At 42.8% G+C, this 22597-nt stretch overlaps 5 protein-coding genes across 7 annotated transcripts; 3 read left to right on the top strand and 2 right to left on the bottom strand.

Annotated features, from left to right (window-relative positions):
• Positions 1 to 1290: 1290 nt before the first annotated feature.
• LOC114845178 (C-X-C chemokine receptor type 4-like) lies at positions 1291 to 3021 on the bottom strand. Its single transcript, XM_029133054.3, has 4 exons — positions 2818 to 3021; positions 2517 to 2728; positions 2151 to 2434; positions 1291 to 2071 (listed from the first exon to the last, which is right to left on the bottom strand). Exons 1-4 carry the CDS (start codon positions 2830 to 2832, stop codon positions 1476 to 1478), a joined length of 1107 nt encoding a protein of 368 aa, XP_028988887.1. The 5' UTR covers positions 2833 to 3021; the 3' UTR covers positions 1291 to 1475.
• A 1806-nt stretch (positions 3022 to 4827) lies between these two features.
• si:ch211-227n13.3 (uncharacterized) lies at positions 4828 to 7278 on the bottom strand. Of its 2 annotated transcripts, none has more exons than XM_029132763.3 (6): positions 7183 to 7278; positions 6578 to 6640; positions 6058 to 6491; positions 5668 to 5743; positions 5466 to 5573; positions 4828 to 5375 (listed from the first exon to the last, which is right to left on the bottom strand). In XM_029132763.3, the coding sequence occupies exons 3-6, from the start codon at positions 6455 to 6457 to the stop codon at positions 5009 to 5011; spliced, it is 951 nt and encodes a 316-aa protein (XP_028988596.1). In that variant the 5' UTR covers positions 6458 to 6491; positions 6578 to 6640; positions 7183 to 7278; the 3' UTR covers positions 4828 to 5008. The 2 variants fall into 2 exon arrangements, with proteins under 2 accessions (XP_028988596.1, XP_028988595.1); XM_029132762.3 differs by lacking the exon at positions 7183 to 7278 and adding an exon at positions 7096 to 7179.
• Positions 7279 to 7502: 224 nt separating this feature from the next.
• On the top strand, positions 7503 to 9729 carry tyw3 (tRNA-yW synthesizing protein 3 homolog (S. cerevisiae)). Its single transcript, XM_029132764.3, has 6 exons — positions 7503 to 7891; positions 8002 to 8082; positions 8164 to 8262; positions 8428 to 8499; positions 8596 to 8729; positions 9243 to 9729. The coding sequence occupies exons 1-6, from the start codon at positions 7724 to 7726 to the stop codon at positions 9478 to 9480; spliced, it is 792 nt and encodes a 263-aa protein (XP_028988597.1). The 5' UTR covers positions 7503 to 7723; the 3' UTR covers positions 9481 to 9729.
• Positions 9730 to 11981: 2252 nt separating this feature from the next.
• LOC114844368 (phospholipid phosphatase-related protein type 5-like) lies at positions 11982 to 15347 on the top strand. 2 transcript variants are annotated; one of them, XM_029131695.2, is made up of 6 exons: positions 11986 to 12338; positions 13145 to 13277; positions 13396 to 13646; positions 13722 to 13898; positions 14323 to 14451; positions 14798 to 15347. In XM_029131695.2, the coding sequence occupies exons 1-6, from the start codon at positions 12135 to 12137 to the stop codon at positions 14825 to 14827; spliced, it is 924 nt and encodes a 307-aa protein (XP_028987528.1). In that variant the 5' UTR covers positions 11986 to 12134; the 3' UTR covers positions 14828 to 15347. The 2 variants fall into 2 exon arrangements, with proteins under 2 accessions (XP_028987527.1, XP_028987528.1); XM_029131694.2 differs by having other exon boundaries at positions 11982 to 12338; positions 13396 to 13898.
• Positions 15348 to 15514: 167 nt separating this feature from the next.
• Positions 15515 to 22010, top strand: LOC114844363 (UDP-glucuronosyltransferase 1A1-like). The gene is made up of 9 exons (XM_029131686.3): positions 15515 to 16187; positions 18381 to 18444; positions 18515 to 18663; positions 18816 to 18943; positions 19277 to 19370; positions 19475 to 19600; positions 19692 to 19779; positions 20433 to 20652; positions 20751 to 22010. The coding sequence occupies exons 1-9, from the start codon at positions 15666 to 15668 to the stop codon at positions 21019 to 21021; spliced, it is 1662 nt and encodes a 553-aa protein (XP_028987519.1). The 5' UTR covers positions 15515 to 15665; the 3' UTR covers positions 21022 to 22010.
• The last annotated feature ends 587 nt before the right edge of the window (positions 22011 to 22597 follow it).

Below are 22597 nucleotides of genomic sequence, written 5' to 3' on the forward strand. Positions count from 1 at the left end.
TGGTGCTCATTCAAACACACACTCAGCTCTTGGCTCTTTACTTGGGTGAAGCTACAGACAATATGTAAAATAAATTAGTCAGTGGTAGCCTTCAGTTAACTTCTGTGCTGTTCATATACCTAACACTATTGTTTTTGGAAAGTTTTCACTAAATGTGCACTTTTCTTTCTTAAGAACCTAAAGGTTTAATACCGACCATGAAATAACAAAGGAGGCAATGCACTTGTTGGGAACAGAATAAAACATACAACTGTATACATAATATTGATTGATTTGTTTAATTCTTTGAAGCTTTACTCTTATATCGGCTATTGATGAGGCTTGATTGTCCTTTATGTTGTTAAAATGATGGACTTCACGGCTGCTCTGTGTCGACGGGTGCAGAGCTGTTCGGCTGTTTGATTGTTTTCGCTGCTTGTTTTTCCTAAAATGAGCTGCAGGAAGTCTTTCCTGTTTTGAATACACTATGAATAGAAACCGAGTGTGTGTTTGTGTGTGAGCGAGTGAAAGAAAGAGACACAGCGAGATCAAGACAATCATATGTGGTTACGTTCGTCTACGCAGTCGGTCTTCAGAGCTCCGGCTAATCTCTCTCCCAGCTCTCCTCTTCATCCTCCTCTTCTCTCCTCCAGGAAATGGAATACAGTAAACTTCCAGTTTCTGTTTTTTTCACTTCCAAGTGGAAGTGAGCGTGTGGGAAGCGCTTGTGTGAATGTGTGGTGCGGTTCTGGAACAGGTTCTGGAAGAGTGGACCTCCTGACCCCTCTGTGCTCGCCTCTCTCTCACAGAGAAGAGGTGAAGTGTGGAGCTGGTGGACGGATGCACACGCATCACACGCACGCTCCCAAGTTTAAACCAGACGTGTGAGTTTGACACAGCTGGCATCTCACACCTCCCCGTTTCGGTTTTCAACAAAACTCGAATGTGTTCATGCTCTGGATCAGTGGGCTCAGATGGCAACTCATGAATCAATACCAGCTCTTCAATCAACAGGTGTAAACTTTTCTAAAACAATGTTTTTTGAGAACCTGGACAATCCTGGCAAATTAAATGAATGTAGGATGAAATGTTTCTGACTTGTGTTTGTCTAGTTTTACCTTTCCTGACTCGTCCCACTCTTCTCTGATAAGGATTAACTGGTTTCCGTTCCCCATCTCATTAGCTGGCCTCATTAAAGTGTGTTTTTGTTGCACTGATACTCATCTGAGAGTGAAACCTAGTGAGGGTTGAGTGATAAATGTCTCAGGAGGCTCAAGAAACCAAATATTTTCACAATAAGAGTCACATAAATGTTGTGCTTGTTTGTTTTATTACAAATATGTACAAAAAACAATCACAGTTGCTCGCAAACAAAATTTACACAAAAAATCCCACAGTAAGGCTAAAGAGGAGTCGTGGACCAGCACTCTGCTCTTTTCTTCTCACACATACAGATAAACACACAATATACACACGTGCACTAATAAAGGCAAACACTAGCTGGAATGCAAACTAGACGACTCGGACTCTGTGGCGGTGGAGGCCCCCGCTCGTCTCCGTGGTAAGATCTTCAGGCTGGAGGCTCGGCTGAGAGTGAGGGCTCTGCGGGCTGAACTCTTGAACCCGGCCCCGAGGAAGGCGTACAGCAGCGGGTTAAGGCAGCAGTGTGCGAACGCCATGGGCTCGGCCACGACCAGCCACATGCTGAGAACGGCCTCCAGCCGGCAGCTGCGCGGCAGGACGTCCAGGCGCAGCAGGGCGTCCACGGAGATGCCCACCCCGTAGGGCAGCCAGCACACGAAGAAGCACAGCACCAGGGCGATGGTGGTCCGGACGGCTCGCCGCTTCTGCCTCTGGCCCCCCAGCGGGCCCCGGGTCAGCCGGGTCACGATGACGCAGTAGCACACCAGCAGGACGATGCCGGGGATCACCAGGCCCACCACGACCAGCTGCAGATGGAAGACTGCGACCCAGAGAGTAGCGCTGTGTGCTGGGTATAAGCGCTGGCACAGCATGGCCCCCTCGCCTCTTTCCTGGGTCCTGGCAAATATTAGGTCTGGCACCGCCAGCAGGCCCGCGGGCAACCAGGCACCTGGGGGACGGTTTGTCTTACATTCAGTAAGACAAACAGCAGAGGAGAGACCTGGATGCGAACAGGGGCTCACACTCACCTACATACACCAGCCTATGGGCCAGCAGCTGCCGCAGCCCGCCGGTGTTGGTGTCTGTGGCCCGGACCACCGCCAGGTACCGGTCAAGGCTGATGAACGCCAGGATGAGCACGCTGCCGTAGAGGTTGACCGTGTAGATGACTTGGACGCTGATGCAGGCCACCTTCCCGAAGCGCCAGTCGCCCAGGGCCGCGTCCACAGCCCAGAACGGCAGGGCCAGGACGAAGAGGAGGTCGGCAGCGGAGAGGTGCAGGCGGTACCGGTCCGTGAGGCTGCACTTTGACCTGGAGATCAGCAGAAAAGTCCAGTCAATTTTAATGGCGCCTCTCCAAGCGGCGCCTGTCGATGCCCCGTCCTTCCCCTCACCTGCGCTGGCAGCCCAGCACCACGACAACAAGCCCGTTGCCTGTGATGCCCAGGATGAAGATGATGGAGTACACCACCGGCAGGAAGATCTGCAGCAGCTCAGTGGTCTTCACATACTCCACCTCACAGGGTTCCTCCAGATCCCCCCCGACCTCGCCAGAACCAGAACCCAAACCTGTGTCATTTAAGTCGTCTTCATTGAAGAAGATGTGCTAGAAACACAGGTGAACTTGTGATGAGAAAAAGTCTCAGGCATACAAACTGCATCCTACACACAGATCGGCGACTGCTGCAGCCTTACCTCATAGTACGACATGGTGCCTCTGGTTCGTCAGCAGACTGAGGCTGGGCTTTCTGTACACAGGGCTATATAGTTATCAGGCTCCTCCCCCAAACAGTTCAACACATCTGTGTTCCTGCTGAAACGTTTTTCCTGTTTTCGAGGTGTCAGGTGCTGATAGTGGTTCTATCACAGGATACTGAGTTTAGTGTGTGTGTGTGTGTGTGTGTGTGTGTGTGTGTGTGTGTGTGTGTGTGTGTGTGTGTGTGTGTGTGTGTGTGTGTGTGTGTGTGTGTACGCGTCCCACTTGAATTGTTTTGGCCCTGAGACCTCTGGCTCATGATAATCAGGACCTACTGACTTCAGTGAAGAATCAAACAACGTGCTTGTCCTGTTTGCGTCTCCGGTCTCGTGGTTCAAATCGGGGCAATAGGTGAATGAGAGGGAGCTGAAGGAGTCTGGGTAACAGATGATTATCAGCCCTGCAAGTCACCTTAAATTAATACATATTTATCTGACTTGTGTCTCACTTGTGTCGCACTCTGGTTCTAATAATGCTCCATGTCTCCAACCAGTATAGCGATGTGGACTTAGTGAGCAGACGAATTTCCTGACTTCCTGACACTGATAGTTTTGACTGTATACCCGTGTCCTAGTCCTCATCCACTGATCCCATAGGTAAACAGCAACACCCTCCAGAAACACAGTCAGACCTCGAGGACCGCGGCTCCTTATCTCTGTCTAGGGTTTCACACCCCTTCCTCCACATCCACTGTTATCAGGACAAAAATGTCAGAAATAACATTGCTGAGTAAGGCCCAACTTTGTTACTGTTATTGCGTCCTGTTCTATCCTTAGTGAGATGATCCAGATAAACCTGCTGCCCAGAAGACGTCCTGATGGTGATTTGTCTTTGGCTCTGTCCATTTGACAGAAAAATCTCAGGTGTACATATGATGTACCAGAGCCAGGGTTCTGGTTATTGTGAGCACTGACTCATTGTGACTCCACGTGGCTGCTATACTCTGCTCTTTTCTTCTCACACATAAAGATAAACACACAATATACACACGTGCACTAATAAAGACAAACACTAGCTGGAATGCAAACTAGACGACTCGGACTCTGTGGTGGTGGAGGCCCCCGCTCGTCTCCGTGGTGAGATCTTCAGGCTGGAGGCTCGGCTGAGAGTGAGGGCTCTGCCACACGCAGAGAACAACATTGGTTAGCACGTGGCTGCTATTGTTAATAATCACACCTGTGCTTCCTTCTCCTGCAATGACAGGGCAACATGAGTAACAGCAGCTTGTGTGAGGGCACACAAGCTGGGTGTTAGTAGCTCACGTCAGCCACACTTCACCAGGACACACAGAATGATGGACTCCTGCTGGCGCTGTGGTACATAACGACAGAACATCTTTCTGTATGTTATCATAGGGAAAATGATGACTCCTATATGAAATGAACCTGCGCCACCATGTGGACACCATGTGGACACTCAACTCATAGGATCAGTTGTGAGGTGACATTTTAATTAAAGCTGACATACTGTGTAAAAGACTGATCAGTAAAACAAAAAAATCCTATTCCTGAAGTTCATATTTTCATTATTATAACAAATGAATAGCACTGTGTTTTCTCCATTAAATACAGTTTTAGTACATTTTAGTACAATTTTCAAAACTATAAATGGACATATACTAATATCCCTGAACTATGTTGTGTGTATGTAATTGTGGATAAGGCACAGTTTAAATATTGTTAAAAACTGCATTTAAAGTATTTTTACATAATCATCTGGATGATCTTAATGGAGCTTTGAAGCAGTGACAAAGCTTATAAAATCTAACACATGGATTAGCTTTTAGCTATTATTTTAGCTTTAGTTCGAATTCCAGCTGTTGCCCTTGTTTATATTTTGTGCGCATGTGTAAACACGCTTTTCCTTTGCCTCACTGAGGTAATATTGTTTCATGCAGTTGATGCTTTTTGTAGGTAGTTGTAATAAACCAAGCAAACAATTTGAAACAGTATGCTTAAAAGTGCCTTTAATTAAGAAGAATAAAACAAAACAACAACACCCAAACCCTGAATAACTTCATTTCATAACAGCACAATAATGTGAAAACACTTAAATTCTTGTTGAGTAAATATAATGAGAACTCAATACTTACTCCTAGAGCTAGAACAAAAAAAGAAGCTAGTCTTTTCTCTAATGTGGTTCTCTGACTATATTGCTGCTGTTGCCACGCAGTTGGAGAAGCAACTCTCTGAATCCCCTCTGAAATGTTTGTGACTTTGTCTGCTTTGATGGGAGCTCTGTGGTGGTGGGGTTGATGACAGAGGAGGGTCCTGCTGAGCTGGTATCTTGATCACTGTAGTCCTCCAACTCATTCATGTCGTTTTGTGTGCTGGCTGAATAACAACTGTCATTGACTGAGCTGATGTGTTGGCCGCGGACGTTGCTTTGGAGACGCTGCTGCTTAGCAACACGGGAACCTTGAGAATCATCTCTTGTCCTCTTCCTCCTTTTGTTTGTCTTCCTCTCCTTTTTCAAGGGCACACGTCGCCTCAGGTTCCTGGTATAGAATCACACCACATACATGTGAGTTTCAATTTGAATCAGTGGATTGGTCTGTTGTGGGAAATGGAAGACGTCAGTACAACACCTTTCCAGGTAAATATGTGGTCTTGAGCAGGCTGGTGGCTGCTCATGTTGCTTCACTTTTTTGCCTCGAAGTCTTTTTTTGACCCGCTGGAGGGAGATCAAAAGCTTCCTAACAAAAAAAAAAAAAGAGAGAGGCATGGTTATACAACATGCTACTGGTTATACACCCTAATGCCAATAATGACTACAACAACTGGACTTACCCGCCTGCATCAGACATCCTTGCCAGCCTTCTGTTTTTGATCAGGACCCACTGGTCACATGTCAATGATTTGGGATCTAAAGAATAGACCAGAGAGAGGGGATGCACTGTGACAACAACAAATTTAAAATGATCATTTCTATTATTGTCTTCTGATACAGAAGGTGATTTTAGCTCAGCGAGGCAAATAGCCAAACGATTATGAGCAATGTTAGGATAAATTGGGTCTGAGACTTAAGATAGAACATTGCCATCTAGTGGTCTGAAGTTTAAACAAGGCTTACATATAAAAGTATGTTTATTTTCCTGTATACATGTTCCAGCAAAGACTCATGTTCCCTGAATGTTTTATTTTAATTTCTTTGCATTTATATCACATTAGAGGACTCACCATTATCCAAGAGTTTGTTTTTAAGTGGAGCTTTCATTCTCCTTGCCTTCTGATAGAGCTTCTGACATGCAGAGCACAGGTCCTGTGAGAGCCTAGCAGGATAATAGAGGGAGGGACCAGAACTTATGCTGCTAGAGACAGAAGCACAGTCATCATCCCACTCATCCAGTCCCTGATCAAGGATCTCTTCCTCGACCACACCATCAGTTTCATGTGGGCTGCTGATGAGGTGTCTTTCTTTTGCATGAACTACACCGTTGCTAGATTTAGTCCTCCTCATTCCTGTCCTTGGTTTCTTCTCCACCACCTTGTGCTTGATACCATCTTCATCTGGGCTGTTTTTTTTTCTGGGGCTCTTGTTGGAGCCCTTTGCTAATTTGGAGGAGTGCCTGAGATGCATGGGTCCTTCCCACTTTAGACAGTATTCAACTGACCTAAGACAGAGATACAGTGGCTCTGAGACAAAGTAGTACACTGGTATGCAACTATTTTTTCCCCAGTGGTGTCACAGAAGTCTTACCTGTAATATTCTATTCTGACTTTAAATGATGAAGTGAAGGACTCCAAGCCATCTGCCTCAGACCTGTTGTTAGGTAAATCAGCAAGTTAAAAGTCAGCAAACCATCTCAACACATCATCAAAATGGTGGAAAGACAAATAAATCAGTCAAAAATATAACTACTATATTGTAGTCATTTGATTTGAAAACAAACAGTACTGTGAGTGACCTACAGATAGAGGTGTCAATAATCACCTATCATTTACTTTAGAACACTCCAAAGGTTAGTGTCATATTATTTATCATAAAACCAAATAATACCAAACAATCTAAAACCATCTTTTTAATATGTAATGGCGGAATATCTATTTAGTTTGCTGAGGAAATGTCTAAATCAGCCTTTAATGAACCAAATGCTCGCAATGAAAATTTAACCGAGACCGTCTTCGCCCGAGGTTCCTAGGTTGATAATCCACTGTTGAATATAAACAGTTTACAGCCTTTTAGAGACGCTAAACTAGTGCGACTATACAGCTTACTTCTTCTCAGTTCGCTCACTGTAGTTGTAGCTCGGCATCTAGTGTTAGCTAAACTACAAGGCTAGCTGAAAACAAAATGAAACTTACTTGTTATACTGGCTCGCGCCTGCTGAGCTCGCATAGGCTGTGTTTTGATGGGCTCGTGGACCTTATTTGAAGATGCGCGCGCAGTGTGGATGGATGACGTCTTCTTCTTCTACTTTTGTTATATGAGGTGGAAAATTGACATATTGCAATATTATGGAGTAAATGTAATTTAAATGAATAAAAATAATCATGTAAAGTCCAAGTTACACAAATTAGTTAATGATGTTTGATGAAGTGAAACAAAATTAATTACAAAACACTTTTAACGCATAGTTAGCTTCTTCCCCTGTTACAGCAGGTGGCGCGGTGGGTGCTGTTGTTTCGAAGCCGCCATTTTAGTAGGAAACGAAGAAGAAAGATATCACCGAGACTTTGAGCTAGCAGTAGCAGATAGCTAACTTCAAGAAAGAAATAATAACAACTTTCATTATGCTGGTGTTTAGGTCCTGAGCATTTGAATCATTTTTTGCTTGATCAGCTCGCACTATGGAAAAAATGTGACATTTTTTACCAGTAGACACTTTTCAGAGTCTCAACAAGCATGGATAAAACCTTTTACCAGTGGAAGAAGCAGAGTCTGCAGAAGCTGGACCTGAGTAAGAAAGGGAGCGTGGATCAGGACATTGAACATTTAGTGTCTTTGCTCAACAGCCGTGAGGAATATTTCACCACGAGCTCCTGCTCCGGAAGAGTAATCATGATTGACGCGGTGAGATAAGAACAAATCAGTACAAGTAGAATTACTGTGGTGTAGTGTTAATGCCTTAATGTTGTATGATGAACTCAGATGATTGACAAATTTTAATGGTGTGTTCCCAGGCTGCAGAGAACAGTGAAGTGCAGAAACAGAATTGCGTTTGGTTGTTTGTCTCACACCAAAAATGCACATCAGAAGACTTGGTGAGTTCTGTTTAACTTCTGTACTTGTGATGAGTTCAATTCATGTACTATTAATAAGACTGCTTCATGGCTCTTCTTCAGATGTCTGCTGTGGCCAACTCCAGTGGTGATGCTCTGTTGAAGTTTGAGCCATTCATTCTCCATGTTCAGTGCAAGAGGCTGGAGGATGCACAGCTTATTGTGTGTGTGTGTGTGTGTGTGTGTGTGTGTGTGTGTGTGTGTGTGTGTGTGTGTGTGTGTGTGTGTGTGTGTGTGTGTGTGTGATCTGAATCTGCAAACTAAACAAATTAGTTCTGGGACTTTGTGTAGATTTACTAACTCACTAAAATGTTTTTTGACTTCCAGCACTCAGTGGCCATCAACTCAGGTTTTAGGAACTCTGGCCTCACTGTCAGCAAGGCGGGAAAGATAATCACAGTAAGATTTCTATAATAGTGGTGAAAAAGAAGTGTATAAAATAATTTGTTTTAACTTGTGTATTCTATATGCTTTAACTGTACTTTGTATTTGAAGGCGGTTCGTAGCACCCATGGCCTGGAAGTTCCTCTGAGCCATGGAGGAAAGCTCTTGGTTGGACAGGAGTACATCAGTTTCTTAACTCAAATTGCCAATCAGAAGATGGAGGAGAACCTCAGACGGATCCAAAGGTCAGTTTGGTAAAAGTCAGGATGGTTCCTAGTTCCCTGACTTATTGTTCCTCAATCCATCCTGAACAATGTCCTAAAGTCTGTTATTTCTTATTATAAGTATTATACTATTCGTTTTTTTATTATATATTCGGTACTATTCGGTATTTTATTATATGGTGCCAATTACAATGGCACCATGCTTAGACAGTAATAGCTGTATATTTTATTTAGTACTTGCATAATGTATTTTTATAAAAACACTTGTACAGCACTATAATTCTAAAGTATGACAAACTGCTGAGATAACAGTACACAGGTTCTTCCTGGTTCAAGCTGGTTCTCCTCTACACTTTTCCATGCCTTTTTAATATATCTATAATGGGAATGAATTAAACGATAAGATAAAGATGCAAGTGACGAAAATGTTCATTCAATTAAGTGAATCCAGGCACAATGATCTGTAAATTAATACCTGTCAGCTAGGGAGCTCTGAATGTTTACTAAATGTAGTTTGTTTTGTGTCATCTTCAGGTTTTACCAGAATCTTCAGTCATCTTTGATTACAGAGACATTTCAAAAACTACAAATCTCAGAGCCTCCAAAATCTCAAGAAAACCAGGACGCCCCTAACATCCCAGAGACACAAACAAAGCAAAACAAAACAAGTCTGTATAAACGGAGGCGGAAGAGAGATCAGACGGATTGTTGCCATGCCGACAGGTCCAGCACTGTGTGTGAATTGGACGATTGTGTAGACCTTTTTACATGAAACGGTGGCTCTGCCCAATTGCTAACAAACTGTGTGTCCCATCAACTGCTGATTCCATGCTTCCATCAGTTAAATTTAGGACAATATACATTGCCATGGTAACCTTTGCTACACAGTTGTGTGCTGTACAGTAAATCTGCAGGTCACTGCTACAAGGTAGCACAAAGGACAGTGTTTCTACAGGCTTCCACTGTGTACAGTGCTGCTACATTAATGTGATTATAGCAATAAAGATATTTTCACCCATAAGTAGTAGTAATTAAGTCACATCTGTTTTATATTCTAAACTTTAATTAGGACCAATGGACCTATATACTACTGCTATACAATAGGACTTATCAAAACAATTGTCCTGGGACAAAATGTTGAATGCTGGTGTTTTTTTGGCTATACACTCCCCTGATGCACTTGCTTCCAAATTTATCTATAGAATCACTGAGTGCTACTTCTATATAGTCTTGTGCTTCCATCAACACTATGTATGGTTTCTTTTAAATTTAGATCATGTAGTTGTGACCCACATGGGGAGAACTAGTGATGGGTCCGGCAACCCCGATGCGTCGGCGCCTGTGTTGAGCTAATAGAGTGAAACACTGTGTCGGTGCGCGTATCGCGTTGGGAAAGAATGTGACCGATACAGTTCCTGTATCGGTCACTGTCTGACGCACCAGACTGTGTTTATAAGGAAGCGCATGTGTCGGGATGCATCTGCCAAAAGGAATCCATGAGCGTTTGCCGTTCATCATCAAATTCATCTATAATTCATCTCATATTGAAAAATAAGGTGTCTCTTTTTACTAATTTTATAATAAAGTGAAAGTGTATTAATAAAATAATTACTTAATTTTAAAAAGTTTTCACTTGATCTATCTGAATTTAGATTAAGGTTAAATGTCACATTTGTTCGACAGAACTTTCCTATTTAAACCAAACCACTCCAGTGTGTTGACCCCAGCAACACTTCTGGACCCCAGATTTAAATCACTCTGGTTCCTCCAAGTGCAATGGCACTTGGAGGAACCTTTGGCAAGATCTCCTCATTGCAGGGGGGAGGCAGACCAAATTTGTTTTAAAAAAAGGCATCCTCATTCACAACATGTTAACTTAGATTTTCATGTTCTGATACGCCCACTTTATTGACTGTATCTGAAAATATCAATTTTAAATTTAAATCAAGAAATGAAAAAATACTATGTAACATACAATGGCTTAAATTGTATTATTGTATATATTAGGTCATCAAACCAGTGTCAGATGAGTCCGTCAAGTAGGTTGCCTGTAGGGATTTTTAAGGTCCAGCAGGTGTCAGTATTCAGTGACACAGTATCGGCACAGTAGCAATACAGTTTTGCAATGTATCGAAGCGCTTCATGACGCCTCATCTACCCATCACTAGGGAGAACATTAATGGCCTCACAGACTGCATGATGGACTATATTAACTTCTGCTTTAAAATAAACTGTTCCCTCTAGCATGGTACTGTACAGCATTTTGCTAACCCAAGCTTTGCATTTCCCCTGATATTAACCTAACCTAAGAGGAGGAGAGGTAGAGGAAGGGAGCTTTTAGAACGGGAAAAAAAGAGGAGCTGATAAAGTGTGCAGAAGGCGCTAAGGAGGAAGATTTGTTGTAAAAAAGCCAGCTATAGCAAGAGAACATCAGTGAGCTTTGGAAAAGCCTGAAAACCTTTGGCTACAATACCATACTCACACGCTGAGGCGGAACTGAGTTGGGTCAACAATCTGAACCTGCATTTCAAACTGATCTGAGCAAGTATCCACTAACAAACAAACATCTGGTTGGCCTGGGGAGGTTGTGTCTTGCTCAAGGACAAACCTGGTGCCAGAGGCAGGGATTGACATGACTTTATTGAATATAGCTATTGTAATTAAGTTAAGATACATACTTTTATTCATCATGGGGAAATGGGGTCCTCTGCATTTGACCCATCTCCTCCATGAGCTGGGGGCGCCCAGGGAGGTAGGATGAAGTGTTTTGATCAAGGACAGGCGACAGACAGAGCTACCAGGCTGTTTTTATAATTTGTGATTTTAGTAAAGAATTTTCAAGATCCAGTATCTCGAAATTTGTGCCATTATGTCCCTGCAACTATGAACACTGCTGCTTGATATAGATCAGGTGTGTTGAGTCAGTCTAAGGTCTGTGATATGTGGCTGGAAAAGCTATAAACACAGAGTTAAGTAAGGAGCCATCAGTCAATTATTAATTAATTAATTAATTGTCAGTTTAACAGCTGGCAGTTCATAGTTAACTTGGCTTTTACTTAACAAATGTCACCCAACAAACCAAAGTCTAGCATATGAAGTCATTCCAGAAATCAGAGCTCCTTCCTATACTGTAATTGTGCGTTCAGAAGACTGTGGCTCTTTAGAACTTATTCAGTGAAACAGAATGAATTAGGATGATTCAAAATCACAGGAGTGGAAGGACACAGTTTCCCTCTCGCAGAGTCACAAATGGCAAAGAAGAATCTGTCCTCTCTGCAGGGCACATCATCATCATCATCATCATCATCATTGAAGTGCTCAAGAATTCTACAGAAGGTCTGGATTACTGGAAACACACTCCTATTCTAAGGTGGATCTTTTATCAGGGCATATCAACATAGTGGACTTTATACGTACTTCAGCACCATGCTGTACTTCCAGGTGGTGATTTTGGTTGCTACAGTGATGCTGGTTTATTACTGCGAGTTCACTGACACTTTCAGTCCAGCAGAGAAGGGCTTCGTCTGCAGAGACCCAGCTTTAACCAAACCAGATCCTGGACCTGAACAAGATAGCCGCATCCAGCCTGTGATACTGTACTCTGTGGTGGGTGGGCTTCCTGTTGTACTGGTAAGTGTGGATTTGTATACGTACAGTTTTTCAATTTTCAGGCAGAATATGTTCATTAACCCTATAATACCTATTCATTTCGGTACTATAGGGTTAATGAACATTGAGATGAACTGGAACATTTTCCCACCGATTTACATGGATCTAGACGATGTGTTAGTTGATTCTAGGATTCGTGGTTACCTGTTTGCTATAATATAGTATCTTAACCCAACATGACAAGAGAAGGTCGACAAAGAAAACAGATCTTGCATTACAGAAATAATTATTTAAAAAACGATTGAAACAAGATAACAGCATTTTGTATTCATGGTGTCTTCCCAGCTGGTCAAATATAAAAATTAGTAAAATCAGTAAGTGATGCATGAATTTGAGCTATCCTTGATTATTTATAATTTTGGTCACTGATTTTATTAGTTATTCTATTCTTGAAAGCTTAGATTCATTCAAATATGATCACCTCTTTAGATTAGCAGGTTTTGCAAGAAAAAAAACACTTTTTGTTTATTCTAAATAACCTTATAGTCCAATAGTCTGTTTAAGTGTTTATTTTTCAGTCAGTAAAAATATCTATGTGAATCAAAGAATGAATTCAAGAAAAGTCTGGGTGTTCATTAGGAGTGAGATTATTACAAAACAGGTCTGACTGTCATGACTGGAAAGTGTTACAGAGGCTGGGCTCCACACACCAAGATCCTTTCACACTCATATCTAGAAAACAAAGCAGTGAGTAACATGATCATTCAGTTCCTGAATTTCTGCCTTATCCTCTCACTGTTTGCATCTTTATTCATTCTGTGTTACAGATTTCAGGCGTAGAGGTTGTTATCTTTCTACTTCACTACAATTCAGAGAAGTTCTACGACCTGGACAAGATTATGATTATGGGAGATTGTTGCTATGTGAACCCTATGGTGCGGAGGATCTTTCGTTTTCTTGGTAATTAAAAGATAAACATAGATTAAGTGGCTGAAAAAACATTGACATATAAATACAGTGTCAGTGTGTTAGTCAGTGTGACAAATCCACCCTTGCTTTTTTGTCTGTTTCTCTGCAGGTGTGTACGTCTTTGGCCTGTTTGCCACAGACATCTTTGTCAATGCAGGTCAGCTGATCACTGGAAGTTTGGCTCCCTACTTCCTGTCTGTCTGTCAGCCTAACTACACTGCCCTCAGCTGCCAGGATGCCACACGCTTCGTCAGCCAATCAGACGCGTGCACCGGTGACCCTGATGACATCATGAGAGCCAGAAAGACGTTTCCCTGCAAAGAGGCTGCACTGAGTCTGTACACAGCTGTTTATCTGGCAGTGAGTGGCTCGTGGTCTAAAAAATTAGACTCATCGTTCTCCTACATTGACCTGGTTACACGCACTGTTTTGCAGATGTACACCATGACCTGCATTGGCTCCACTGGCGGACGACTGACAGGCCCCCTCCTCAGTTTCTCATTGGTGGGTGTGGCTGTGTTAACAGGCATCAACAGAGTGGCGGAGTACCGGAACCACTGGAGTGATGTAATAGCTGGACAAACCATTGGTGGCGCTAACGCTGTCTTCCTGGTCAGTTTTCTCCTGTTTGTGAGGAATGAGGTCTCACTTCTGAAACGTATTTACTTAAGGCCCCTCTCCTCTAACCCTTACTTTCATTTTCAGAGAGCCAGACCAGTCTGCAGCTGCATGTTAAGCTCTGCTGTAGGCTAAATGAATGGAAGGCTTTTACATCCAGCCTAATGGATTATGATGCTGCAGGACACACACAGTCTAAATTCCTTTGTCTAACCATGTCATGCTTGAAACTCTTCAAGCATGACAGTGTAACTTAAAACTGGGTCACAAATAAAGAATCTAAAGCTATATTGAAGTGATAAAGAGCCTACCTAAAACTACCGAGCCTACCGCATTTAATTGGAAAAAGTCTACATAAAGGTCATAGATTGTCTTAATTATATAATTAACCAGTCTGCTGTTCGTCCTTTCTCTGCAGGTTGTGTTTGTGGTTCAGTATTTTAGAAAGAGACCAGCATTCCCTCGGAGTCCCACTGGCACAGACACTGACGAGGCTTCACTGGAAATGAATCACACCGTAGAAACCAACAAATACGTTATCACTCAGGTAAACCTTTACACACGGTAACTTTTATAAGCTATTCTGACACGTGCCCTTTACTTATTTACTCAGGTAAAAAACATTAACTTACTTTGTTACTAGTGCACTCCTCAAAGGACAGTTACTCAGTTGACCTCGGACTTTGCACTTCATTGACTGGCTCAGTGTAGTTGAAAAGCTAAGATCATTGACCTATTTATCTCCATGTGCTATGGGGGGATTGCATGTTACCAAAGCATCCTGTTCACGATAAAGGTTTATTTCTGCTCTGTATCTTAAAGTGCACAAACAGTCAGACAGAGATGGATTAGTATATTTTGACTAAACTTTTTTTCTTTGTGTGATCTTTCAGAGCCCAGAATCCTACACAGAGGTCACATGACTATGAGCCTCAGAACAACTTTATCACTAATTCACCTATTACACATACATAGAATAATACCAAAACTGAGAGTCTGTAGATGATGGTGTCATTTTGACTGTATATATCTGTATAAAAGTCCAGAAAATCTTTTTTTTAACGATGGTTAAACAAACTATGCTTCAAACCCTGAAGCTGATATTTAAAGACTTTTTGTGTAAATGTCATGTAAAAAGGTACAACAAAGTAAGATATGTAACGAAGGCATTGTAATTGGCCGTAATTGTTTGATGAAAGGACTTTTTTGTACTTTTTATTTGGAAACTTTTAGTTTTAGTTTTAAGCTTTTGATACCATCGTACAAATAAATGACACACTCTGTCTTTGTGTGGTAGTAAAAAAACATTGAACCTTTTTCGTTTTTTGGTCATTTTTAACAAGTAATTATAAATTGTAATATAAAAAGACACATCTCATACGTCGTAACACGTGTGAGAAACATGTTTTTTGATAAATACACTGTCAGACAAAACACTGCCATTTCCTCCACTGACCTTTTCCCTATCTTCCGATGTATTTGCTGTGATTGACTTTGTTTTATGGCTAGGGAAGAATTACACAGTAACCAAACCATTGACAATCGGATATCAGCAATCTGCAACTGCTCGCTTTTAGGACTTTGAACACACACAACTTTGCTAAATCAGTGAGGAATTTCAACAAGCCACAGGCAGCGAGGAGCCTGAGGGGAGCTGACCGTTTACACAAGCATTCAAAGCTCAGACTAGGGGGGCTTCCTTCACTGCATCTGGACGCATACTGTACATTGTGGACACTGAGGTACAGACACAGAGGCACAATGAGGAGAACAGCAGTGTTTATGCTCCTGCTGCTAAACATGGATCTGCAGGTAAATGCTGCTGATAAGACATCTCCAGCACAAACCTCCAGGGCAGAGGAGAAGGTGAAGACAGAACACGAAGCCAGTGGCACCGAGCCTCCAGTCAACACTGCTTCTCCAGCTTTCCTGGGTAACCTGCTGGTGGTACCGATGGATGGGAGCCACTGGGTGGGAATGAAAGCCATAGCTGAAGAAATGGGACGACGTGGACACAAAGTCACAGTGGTCATACCAGAAATTAGTGTGCGGATGGGACCAGGGAAGCACTACGACACTGTGACTTACCCGGTTCCTTATGACAAGACTTTTATTGACTCAGTGATGTCTTCACATAAGAGTAAAATGGAGAGGTCTGGACAGCCTTTTATGGAGAACATGAAGCGACAATTCTTACAGATAAAGGAAATTATAAATTTCATCCACGTCACTGCAGAGAATCTGTTGTTTAATGCCAGTGTCATCTCACATCTGGAACAGCAGGTGAGTTACAATTCAATCAATGCTAACTCTGTCACACTATTATGGACAGATCCAATACTATACTGCTAGTACGTACACACACACACACACACACGGAATGTTATCCTCACTGTAACTACTACTATATTATTATATTCAGTGTTTTCCCGGCAGTGAATTCAGAGGAAGCGAGATCTGATCCGTTGGGGAAATAAGGCTGCAATACAATTCAAGACTCTCTCATTGATAGAGTACGGCATTAGCAAGAAGGTTCTGGGTTCGATTCCCGGAGGCGGCCCTGGTGCCTTTCTGTGTGGAGTTTGCACGTTCTCCCCGTGCTTGCGTGGCTTCTCTCCGGGTTCGTTGGATAAGAACTGATGAGTTAGAGAGATGGTCAGGAGGCATTGTAAGGAGGAATGGACAAACGGTCATGGATTAAGAAACAAACCAAGAAAGGGACAAGAAAAGGGGGGGGGGCAGAAGTAGGGTAATCCGTTGCCCGTAGGTGTGTGTGTGTGTGTGTGTGTGTGTGTGTGTGTGAGTGGTTGTCTATCTCTGTGTTGCCCTGCGATGGACTGGCAACCCGTCCAGGGTGTACCCTGCCTCTCGCCCATAGCCAGCTTAATCAATATCTTGGTCTTTATTAAAACACTCTAGTGGATCTTGACACAGCCCCCCCCTTAAGGGCCGGATTCTAGACAGCCCAACACAAGTCGTCCCCCCATCAAGGCCGAGCAGGGCGGGTGGAGGGAGGACGGCAGGAGGAGAGCACCTCTTGGGCGTCGTCGGAGGCGGGACCACCTTGGCGGCCGTCGTCGGAGGTGGGACCACCTTGGCGGCCGAGCGTGCGTGGTCTCCTCCCGACCACCACCAGGAAGAGAGGCGTGCGGCCCGCCACAAAACGAGGCAGACGTGGGATCTGGGCGAGTCTTAATGGTCTCAGGGATAAAATCCAATAGTCCCAAGGAGGTGGATAGATGGACAGGATCGTGGCCAGGAGTGTATATAGAGTACCAATAACTTGGATTCCTTGGCCTGCTCCGACCGGGCCCGCCTGTGGCTGGGTCATTCTGTCATGATCCGCCACGCCAGATGGCGGATCAAAGCTATGGAAGTCGATCTGGGCTGAGTCAGAGAGCCGTGAGGACCAGGAATACATTTTAAACCGTTTATTTTATGTTCAACACAAACACAAAACACTCCCCTAGAAGAAACAAATTACAGCAGGAGGCTAGCCGGGCAAATTTAGCGAGCTAGTAAGCAGGCCACCTTAACAGAACTAGAAAACAAAATCACACCACTATGGCGAGAAACTAAAACATGGCGACAGGGCTAACCAAGGCATGGCATGGCGACAGGGCTAACCAAGGCATTGCATGGCGACAGGGCTAACCAAGACATTGCATGGCGACAAGGCTAACTAAGACATGGCATGGCGACAAGGTTAACTTAACTGTCATGAACGATAAACTACAGATGGACCAACCTGACATGGACGGCATGGTGCATTAAAACAAGGACAGAGTGGCGTAAGACAATGACCCAGGACAGAGTGCTGTGCTGCAGTAGTCTTTGAAGGGATCCAGAGGGGAAGTGCAGGTGTGGCAAGTTGAACTGATTACTGTGTCTACAGAGGGAAGGAGAGGGAGTGGGAATGGTTCAGAGCTGAGGCATGGCATAGTGAGGGAGAAGGCGTGGTCCAGGGTGAAAAAAACAACAAACAACAGAATGGCTGGCTGAGCCAGCCCAGGATCCTGACACAAGCAGAAGCCTCTATTCATTCAGTAGGGCCAGGAGCCACAGGGAATCCAAACTATCCAAAACCAGAGGACTGAGATGATACTGTAGGGTTCAGAGGCAAAAGATTAAGAATCCCAGCATCAACTGAGTGAGAGGCTGTTATTAGCATTAGCATTAACTCCAGATGCATACTGTACTTTTTTTATTAGACTCAAGGCCTTTCCATTTCTTCCTGTGAAATATGAAATATTAAGAACTTTTTGTTTGTTTTGCATTGCATTTTTTGTGACACTTTATTTACCTAATTTCACAAAGTCTGATCTGGCCAGTCTGAAAACTATGAACATTAGATGACAAAACAAGAGTATAATCCACAGGTCAGATCAACTGTGACAGAATCGAATGTCTAAGAAAAGTTGATACCTGCAAAAAGCGACTCCTCCCTTTATGTCTCTTCACTATTTTACTCTGCAGCACTTTGACGCTGTCTTGACAGATCCCATGGTACCTACAGGCTCAATAATAGCTCGGAAGCTAGGTGAGTCCAACACATCACTAATCTGTGTGTCTGCACATTTTCTCACCCTTCCTTTTTACATTACTTGCAGGTCTTCCTACTATTAATTTACTGAGGGGCATTCCATGTTCCTTGGACATGAAAGCTGCAGGCTGCCCCTCCCCACCTTCATATGTGCCTCGCTTTTTCACCAGATTCACAGATAAAATGAACTTCAAACAGAGACTTGTCAACACAGTGGTGAGCAAATACTGTATGGCCAAAAATTCTTAGACAGGTGCATGTATGAAGAGTGGAGTATAGGTTCTGTAAAACACTACTGTAGTACATACACTACTTATTTTGGTTAGTGTACAGTAGGAGATCATTTGTTTATCATCTGTGACCCTCAGGTGTCTTTGTTGGAGCCGCTGCTGTGTCGACTGATCTACTGGCACTTTGACACCATGGCCCATCAGTTCCTGGGAGAAAACGTCGGCGTAGCTCAAATACTGTCTGACACTGATATCTGGCTGCTGAGGTACATGTACAAAAATCATCCAGTGATGTATGGGGGGGACCAATGTAGACCCAAACAACTAGAAAAGTTATGTTTGCCATATGATATTGTTATATGAGTGTTTGTTAAAATGGGTGTTTTAAAAAGTTAGGAAGCCTTTACCTGCCTGACAATATCCCGAGTCAGCAGTTATTCACCCCATCTAAACACAGCCTGGACCTGGTTTTCCCTCCTGTAGAAAGTTGAATATCCTAAAAAGATGAACCATTTCAGTCAAACAATTACAAAAAAGCAATATATTCCTTTTGTGAGCTGGTGAAATCATTCTCACGTGTTTTGATATGTTGTTAACAGGTTTGACTTCACGCTAGATTTTCCACGTCCTTTGATGCCTAACTTTGTAATTGTTGGTGGCATAAACTGCAAAGTGAGACATCCTCTGCCTGAGGTGAGGCTCCTGGTACATTTTATTACACTTTGTCTCTCTTGGCCCCATTAATCTTATTGCATCAACTCAGTAAAGAGTAAAAGATCGTGTTTGTTTATTTACAGGACCTGGAGTCCTGGGTGTCAGGAGAACACGGATTTGTGGTGTTCACACTTGGAACCATGGTGTCAGATATGCCAGAGGAGAGAACTTCTGTCTTCCTAGAGGCCTTTAGCCAGATTCCACAGAAGGTACAGGAGTAAACAGTATCTCTGAACATATAAGAATACAATAATGAAAGTGTAACACCAACATAGACATATCCTTCACTTCATGTTACAGGTTATATGGAGATACACTGGGCAGCTTCCTGGCAAAGTCCCGGAAAATGTGAAGATAATGAAATGGGTCCCTCAAAATGACCTGCTAGGTCAGTGAATGCATCACATGTCATCAATTGCTACAACCTAACCCTAACTAACCTAACCCTGCTTACCCTAACCCTGTGCAAAATTAGACAAACTAGACTTAACATTAACGGAGTAGACACTCACTGACTAAACTTGACTTTGCTTCACACAAACTGTACAAAACTAGACTCTACTTTACTTGGATCTTACGTGGCTCACTGGTCAGTGAGGGGGAACACTGACTCACCTGACAAGACCTGACTTCATTTGGCCACCAGAGGCTGACTCACTCCCTGCGGAAATGAAAATCCACTCAACTTAGAGAGTGGGTACACAGAGAGACTGAAGGAAGACCCAATTGCACAGACACTACAGATAGACTGATGTATGACCAGAATATTTAAAAAAGATTCACATTGGGCAAAGTATAAACTCAAAACTTTTGCAGGAACAAAGTCACAAAATAACTCACCAGACAAAACAACGTCTATATAAGGGAACAATATGAGAAAATCATCGACAGAAACCAAAATTCTCCAAATAGCAGAACAGAAATTCTGAACTTAAAGTCACTGCAAATACAACATGACATGAAACCAAGACTGGAAGACCAGTAGGCATCATATCTGACATTGTTGTGTTTTGTCCATCTAACTGTGTGTTCATGTATTAGCACATCCTGGAGCTCGGGCCTTCATCACTCATGCTGGCTCACATGGTATATTTGAGGGACTGTGTCACGGTGTTCCCATGGTGATGTTACCACTTCAAGGAGATCAACCAGACAATGCACACAGGTTGGCCAGCAGGGGTGCAGGGGTGGTCCTAGACATTTATTCTATCTCTTCAGACGACCTTCTGTTGGGATTGGATGAGGTCATCAATACCACCAGGTGAGGAGTCGGAAGGCTGTTCACAATGTCACTGTCAGTTTAAACATAAGTTTAACTATTATCACATATATTTCTAAATTCTTCCCATTATTGTCCAGGTATAAAGAGAACATCCAGAGGCTTTCAATCCTCCATAATGACAGACCAGCTGACCCACTCGACCTTTCAGTTTACTGGACAGAGTTTGTCATGCGACACAAAGGAGCCAAACATCTCAAAGCTGCTGTTGCTGACCTCAACTGGTTCCAGTACTTCTGCCTGGATGTTGTAGTTGTGCTGGTTTCTGTAGTGCTGGTTTCTGTGGTACTGACAGTAAAATGCTTCAAACTATGTCTGAGGAGAGTGAGAGGGAAGAGAAAACTAGATTAAAATACAGAACACATGGATTTGTAATAGAAAGAAGGTTTGCATTTTTAATTACGTACCTGCGACATCACTCAGCTCAGTTATAACATTTCTAGCATAATAAGAGTATTATATATGATGGCATATTAAACTTAACTAACTACTTACTATTAATGGAAGGAAATGTAAGCATTGTTCAGGGGAGGCGGAGAAAGGCAGCAGTTAGTCTGACAAAGATAAGGTCTGTGTGACGCTGGTGAGACACACATTACTTAAACTCCTGGAACTGGATTGTGACTTGTTCTTGGAGGAATTTGCCCCTTTCATGAACAGTAGCTTGGACGGCTCTAAATGGAGACAAGGCTTTGCTGCTGCTCTGCTGTTAAGGGAACCTTCCCCCAACCTGTTCCGATCTTATCGTTGTGATCCTAAAGCTAAAATTAAATGATATAATATTACAGTTTAAAAGTTATATGCTCTTAACATCACTAAACACAAGAGAAACAAAACAAAAACAAAAGTAATTAACTTTTTTAGTGCAATATCTTTTGTTTTGCATGTTTTTAATGTTTATTCATTATTTTATTACCAGTGTTACCAGCACTACTAGTGTGGCAGTCACTGGGTAACGATATAAACACTTCATACATGTAACACATGAAGCCAATAACTACAGGAGCCTGTATATTTGCTTAAAATATCAAACTGCAGCTCTTTACCTGTCGCCATGTAACATTAACATTAATGAATTAACATGTCTAGTCTCAAGTAAGCATCATGTTTTAGAAAATTGGTAAATAATATTAATAAAAATATATTACAATAATAATAAAATATTAATAGATACATGTTTGGCTTAGATGAGCTGGTGGGTGGGTTATGTGAGTCCTTAGAAGAAAAGTTATTTTGTATGGTAAATTTGTTTTTCTGTCTTTTCCTTTCAGCTGTCAAGCAGCTCTGCCTGTAGTAAAATAAAGTGGTCGATTTGAATCAAGGCCATATTCAAACCCTAACGATAAATAAATTGCAGTGGGTTTGTCAGACTTGGGGCAGGCGGCGGACCCACATGCACAGCACGGAGGCGAGATGATGATTAGACACGGGTTTATTCGACAAGGCAAGGTCAGACGGTCCAGGTCATACACAGGAAGGCTCAGCGACAAAGAACAAAGGGGAGCAGGCAATCTCGAGTCCGGTATACAAGCAGGGTTTGATACACAGGTGGTCACGGCAAAAGTACAGGCAGGGATAAGGCAAAACTCACGGTCAGTTAGTTAGTCCAGGGTCAGGCAGGATACACGGTGCAAAGCAAAACAGGAACAAAACACGAGGAACACGAAACACGGGAAACTTCAAGACACTCAGGAAACTCAGGAAACTCGAGACACTCAACAATCTGGCGGAGAACTAAGGACACAGGTGGTGGTTAAATACACGGAGAGTTGATTACCAATTACAGACAGGTGAGGTGAATGAACTAGGGAGTGAGCAATGAACTGACAACGGGAAGTCTACAAAATAAAACAGGAAGTAGTGTGACAACAGGACATGGCGTGAAACATGACAAACAACAGGACATGGCGTGAAACATGACAGTACC

Source organism: Betta splendens, chromosome 17 (assembly GCF_900634795.4).
Source record: "Betta splendens chromosome 17, fBetSpl5.4, whole genome shotgun sequence".
NCBI classification, from domain to species: Eukaryota; Metazoa; Chordata; class Actinopteri; order Anabantiformes; family Osphronemidae; genus Betta; species Betta splendens.